The following is a 6,000-nucleotide window of genomic DNA, read 5'->3' as shown; positions in this document are numbered from 1 at the left end:
TGTAATTAAAACCAAAACTTTTGACATTTGACTGCTTTTGTTATTTTGATAAGTGCATGAAAGCTGACACACACACACACACACTCCCACATATATATATATATATATATATAAAATTTGAAAAATCTCTATTCTTATTTTGTCATGTGATTTTCTGTATGTGATGGAAAGTTTTTATTGATATTTTTGAATTCAGCATTATCAAATTAGCTAATATTAGTCCTTCAAGATGCAGAGCTGTGCTTTGAAAATGAAATTTGACTCATGTAAGCTCAAAGGTTAATTAGTTTTCATCCTGCACTAATCATCTCTTCTTCCTGTAGTTTGCATGTTTTTTTTTCACTGTACACATTCATATCTGAACATCTGCTGTCGCTCCTCTCAGGATGCAAAGATCGATCCGGAGGAGTTCACCAGCCGGCTGCAGTCCGAGCTGAAGTCGTCTCCGCAGCCGTACCTGGTCCCTTTCCTGAAGGTGCGTTAACGTGTGTGTGGCCTCCTCCTCCTCTGTGTTCCTCGCGGTCAGTAGCTAGCAGGCGTGTCCAGCCAGGCACAATACATGTCACATCCCGCCCGGTCCGAACTGGCACGCTAATGCGTCCGTGCTGTCATGCAGTGTTAGCTCGCTTACGTCAAAATCCTCCAGAAATAGACATCGGCAGCCCGCGGTGTCCTCACGGGGCCTGGGATCTCAGCGAGATGTCTTTGATTACTGAGTTTAATGATCTCTGTCCGACTGTTCAGCCTCTATGAGGAAAAAATGACAGTTCACACACTGGAAATGGAATTGAAATTACACATATGAGATCCTTTTGTTATTGTGAATGATTCATAAGTGCAGGTTATTCTAAAGTTAAAGTTGGTTTTCTGATATTTTGGTCTCTACTAGAAGAGTATTTGTAATATTATATCGGTAGCTAAGTATATTTCATGATTAGAAATGTGCAAAAATGTGCTTTCAAATGACCATTTTAACCTAGACCCAGTCAGGCATACAGATTCAGTAGTTTTTGACATGATAAAACATTTTAAAACAAGACAATTTAACCTTTAACAGATGTCACCATATTTCCTCAGCTGATTAATCAGTCAGTTGTTTTGTATTACAAGTTTTTTGAAATGTTATGTTTGAATATGCACATGATGCATTGCACTTATTTGCATAAATCTCCAGAACAGAAATCTGAACATTGGTTCCTGTTTTACTTTGTTGAAAGGTTTTTAAAAGAGGAGATTTTGGATTTCTCTTTTTATTACTCCATAATTCAGAAAATACAGTCAACAGCCAGAAAAAAAAAAATCCCCATGTTTGTAAGAATAAAATGTTAAATATATATCAGGTGAATTATATTTGAACAAACCCCTCTGTAAAACCCTTCAGGATACAGATAGGAATAAAATGTAAATTTTGGCTAATGTAAGTGCATTTTGATAAAATGGCATTAAAAGATATGAACTATTATTGAAATCTGCAGACACAAATAGATAAAGTGTAATAAAATATAAACACTTAAATGTGTATTTTGGATGATTTCTTTCGACTAGTCTAAATGAAGACATGCTACGGAAGCAAAATAGCCCAAAATCTCAATGTTAGGGTGAATGAAAAAATGAAAAATAATAGTTCTGCCTGTAGTGTCTTACCTTAAATACATACATACTTGTTTACACACAAACACACGGGTTTCATGACCTTGTGAATGTATTTGATTTCAAAAGTGGAGACACATTTTGTGCATTAAATGTTTATTTTGTTTATGAATGTTCGTGTAAGTGTTTACTTTGAGACTAACTCTGTGTGTGTGTGTGTGTGTGTGTTTGTAGAAAAGTCTCCCTGCGTTGCGTCTGTCTCTCCTGAGCAGCCAGCAGTCTCTCACTCCGCCTCTGCAGCCCAACAAAACCAGCGTGACGCCGGTCCAGACGGGTGTCAGTGTGCGGCCACACCAGCCCAACAGCACCACCGTACTGCCACAAGTATGCACTGAGCTCCCTTTTTTCTCACATATGCTTCACTTTTCTCTTTCTCATTCATATAATTCAGCAGAAACAATATATAACCATACCATAGATCCTAGATATCTGTTAAATTAAATAGCGACCCATCTGGAAAACAACAAGCATCTGATACACTTAAAAAAGCAGATTTAAATGCATTCTAAATCATAAACATGTTAGTGACGTATTGTAAACACTCTAATAAAATGCATCGTCCAGATGAAAATGCACACATGAAATAGATGTTTCCATGATGTAGATGTGCTTTCAGGGATCTTACTCTCATATGAATAAAAGTGTTTGATGTACTGTGACTGTAATGCTTACAACTCAAAACTCCTGCTTCAGTCACCCACAACTTTTATTAAAACGAAATAGTCTCATTCCGGAATCATAATCACAGCCATGACCTCATTAACATATGCCCAGCCATATTTGCATATCATACTTATTCTTTAATTAGAAGCTTGCTTGAGCCATTGTTATTCATTTTACATGCAAAGAGTTAAAAAAGATTATTGATAAATATTACATTTTTGAAAAATATACAGTAGAAACAGTGAAATAGTATTACCATTTAAAATAGCTGTTTTCTATGTGAATATCTGTTAAACTGTAATTTATTTCTGGGATGCGCAGCTGTATTTCCATCATCATTACTCCAGTCTTCAGTGTCACATGATCTTCATAAATCATTCTAATATGCTGATTTGCTTCATTTCTGATTATTATTAATGTTGAAAACAGTTGTGCTGCACAATAATTTTGTGGAAACGGAGATACATTTTATTTTTCAGGATTCACAGATGAATAGAAAGTTCAAAAGAACAGCATTTATTTGAAATAGAAGTCTTTCGTATCATTATAAATGTCTTTACTGGCACTTTTGATCAATTTAATGCATGCTGCTGAAAACGAATTTCTTGAATTTTCTTTAAAAAAAAACAAAACCTTTGACCATTAGTTTATATTGAATATCTTCAAAAGGCTGAAAAACAAAATGTATTTTTTAAGCTATATCGTCCAGCCCAATGTGTGCCATGTGTTCATAGGACTGAATATTGACTCTGAGTTTGTCTCGTCCTGTAGTATCTCGGTTTGTGTCCTGCTGCCGTTCAGAGGTTTTGCGTATCTCCCCGAGGTTTGTAGGCTCTGAGCTGTAATGTAGGCTCTGGCACAAGAAAACAAGTCAGAGAAATATGCAGGCGGAGGGAAAGTGGAATGGATGGATGGGATTTGCTCAGGGCGGCTCTGAGGGACTCACGGGGGACGGAAGCGTCTCTGTTAGTGTGCTTCCTGTTTTTTGCCCCTCTCCTCACTTTGTCACTACCTTGTTTTCTTCCTCTCTCTCTATTGTGCTTGGAAAAATTCAGCCTTTGCATTTCAGACCACAACTAGATTAAAGCAATAAGCCCCAAGAAGCCGTGGTTTGTTAAAAAAACCCCTTAGCTGTTATAAATTCACTGTAAACCACGGCTTCACGGGGCTTATTGCTTTTATAAAACGGTTATTCCATATATGTAGCAAGGTTTCACAAAATAAAACAAAGCAAATAAAATGTAATGATAATAATAAAAACATTATTCTTCCGCCAAACAATGTAGTTCCTCAGAAACGGTTGTGGTTGCAACAAAGTGGTTGCCGAGCAACACACAGACGTAAATAAAGGTGTATGTTTGTAGAGTAATTTACAACAGCTTCGAACGTGGCTCAACCAATCAGAATCAAGGACCGGAACTCTCCGTTTTATAAGTTTATTTTATTAACGCCCAAATTCATCTCCATGACAACATGGTGTAATTATTTTAAATTCTGTGAGTAAAGGACCGACATCTGAAAGTCTACATGAAATCAAATAGACTATTTATTTTATAAATACATGTTCTTTATACATACAGATATGTCACATTAATCCTATAAATCCTGACTTATGAAATAATAGTCAGAAACATCTAATTGTTTGAAATGGAACAGTTGAAACTTTATGTGTTTTTTGTTGAGCGTCATAATTGATGCATCAGGCTTTTATGGCACATATAGTCTCATATAGTGAGAATATGGAAGCAAAAATATGCAATTTGCTGCAGATGCTGATATTTAATATGATGAAATTCTGATGCTTGTAATGTAAATCAGTGAGATCTTTATAACAGTAGAGCAGATACTGACATAAAATGCTATGAATATCAGTCGTCGCTCTATATCTCCAATATTATGTCTTAATAAGATGAGATTTAAATGATCCAAACATATAATGCAATGCAATCCAGTGCTGATTGAGAGATGAAGAAATAAACGTGAGATGTTCTGGAGGCTTGTGAAGATCATTCCTCCGCTGAGGAACAGTGAAAGTAAAGCTTCTGGAAACAAACGCTCCTCAAAAGATCCTGAGGATCAGATTTGAGACTCTAAAACATGATTGATGGAGAATCAAGTAAAGCTGAGCTGCTTCAGTCCAGTAAGTGTTCATCTGGAGATATTACTGCAGTTATTCTGACCTTTACTTGATAAAAATCAGTCAAGATTTGACCGCAGAAAGACACGTGAAGCTCCAGCTGAAGCAATTACACTAAAAGAGCTTTAACTAGATAAAAAACTCTAAAATATCAATCAGACGACAGAAGGCGTGCAGTAGATTGTGTGCGACAGGTTTAACAGCAAAGTTTGATCATGTTGATAATTTAGAGGCCTTAGAAATGTGCACATTAAATATGATACAGTTGACTTTATAGGGCTGCTTATTCTGATTCGAGACACAAAACTCACTGTAGACTGTAAGGCTGTTCAGATATCAGCGTAAATTGTAAATCTTGTATGTTTGTAGGGTATCAAGAGGGCAGTGGGTCCTGGAGGTCAGATACGGATGCCTGTGGTCATCACGCAGACGGTGCGAGCAACAGGTGAGTAAACATCCGAGACGCACAACACAACACAAAGCTCGCGCATCTGCGCCGCCGCGCGCTCAATCCACTCAGCGTGCTTTGTTTATCAGCTCGCACACATCAGCTATACAGGTGTTAATACTGAATGTTTAACATTATATTTATTGCATACATATACTTCGTAGTAGACATCCATAACTCCTTTCTGCTGTCTGTTGTCAGTGTTTCTTTGTTTAAATATGGCGCTTATCACATGCTGTGTGGTATCGGCGTTTGGTATCGGGGCATTTTAACGAGTACGAGTACGAGTACAGGAGGCCAGTATCGGGCCCGATACCGATACCAGTATCGGTATCGGTGCATCCCTAAACACAACACAACACAACACACAACACAACACAGACGACCTTCAAATCGAACAATCATTCAATTATTCATTCATTCATTCATTCATTCATTTGCTTTGCATGAAGCTCCTGCCATCTGAAACACACATACAGGTGTGCACACACAGATTTGATATGAGTCTTTCTTTTCCTGTCCATCTTAGTCTGATCTGTTATATTTTAGCCCTTAAAGTGGATTTTCAGGGGGAAAGAGTCTAAAAATACCGTCTCCTGTAGCTGTGGGCTAAGAACATGCCTCTTAAAATCACGTTCAGATGCACCCTGGCTGTCACTGTGTGTGTGTGTGTGTGTGTGTGGACACATTGAGGAGTGTATAGAGGAACTCTGAGAGACAGACTGAGAGAAAAATATAAAAAAAAATGGCGAGATGCATAAAGACAAAAGCGGAGAATCAGTAAAAATGGCAGCTTGGACACATTGAGGAGTGTACAGAGGAACTCTGAGAGACAGACTGAGAGAAAAATATAAAAAAAAAACGGCGAGATGCATAAAGACAAAAGCGGAGAATCAGTAAAAATGGCAGCCCGTCCTGCTGTTCTGTCTCTTTTTCGGGTGCATCTTATGAAAACCTGTCAAGAAAATGCTAGGGTCATATTTCACCAAAGTCAAATTTGAAAAAATGAGAAATTATTATTTATTACTAATCTCTTTGGTTACATTTTACTTGAAGCTTTTTATATAATGCATTATATAATGCATTAATTATGCCTCGTAAT

At 37.2% G+C, this 6,000-nt stretch overlaps 1 protein-coding gene across 1 annotated transcript in view; it reads left to right on the top strand.

The window, feature by feature from the left end:
* LOC107734866 (transcription initiation factor TFIID subunit 4-like) overlaps positions 1–6,000 on the top strand; it is a 97,772-nt gene that overhangs the window by 14,917 nt on the left and 76,855 nt on the right. Inside the window, exons 6-8 of the mRNA XM_016546757.1 lie at positions 386–475; positions 1,825–1,974; positions 4,820–4,895. Coding sequence (XP_016402243.1) covers positions 386–475; positions 1,825–1,974; positions 4,820–4,895 — 316 coding nt within the window. The remainder of the gene's footprint in view (positions 1–385; positions 476–1,824; positions 1,975–4,819; positions 4,896–6,000) is intronic.

Source organism: Sinocyclocheilus rhinocerous, unplaced genomic scaffold, assembly GCF_001515625.1.
Source record: "Sinocyclocheilus rhinocerous isolate Xijiao unplaced genomic scaffold, SAMN03320098_v1.1 scaffold942, whole genome shotgun sequence".
NCBI lineage: Eukaryota > Metazoa > Chordata > Actinopteri > Cypriniformes > Cyprinidae > Sinocyclocheilus > Sinocyclocheilus rhinocerous.
The sequence above is the reverse complement of the archived record's forward strand: the minus strand, read 5'-3'. Positions and strand labels throughout refer to the sequence as shown.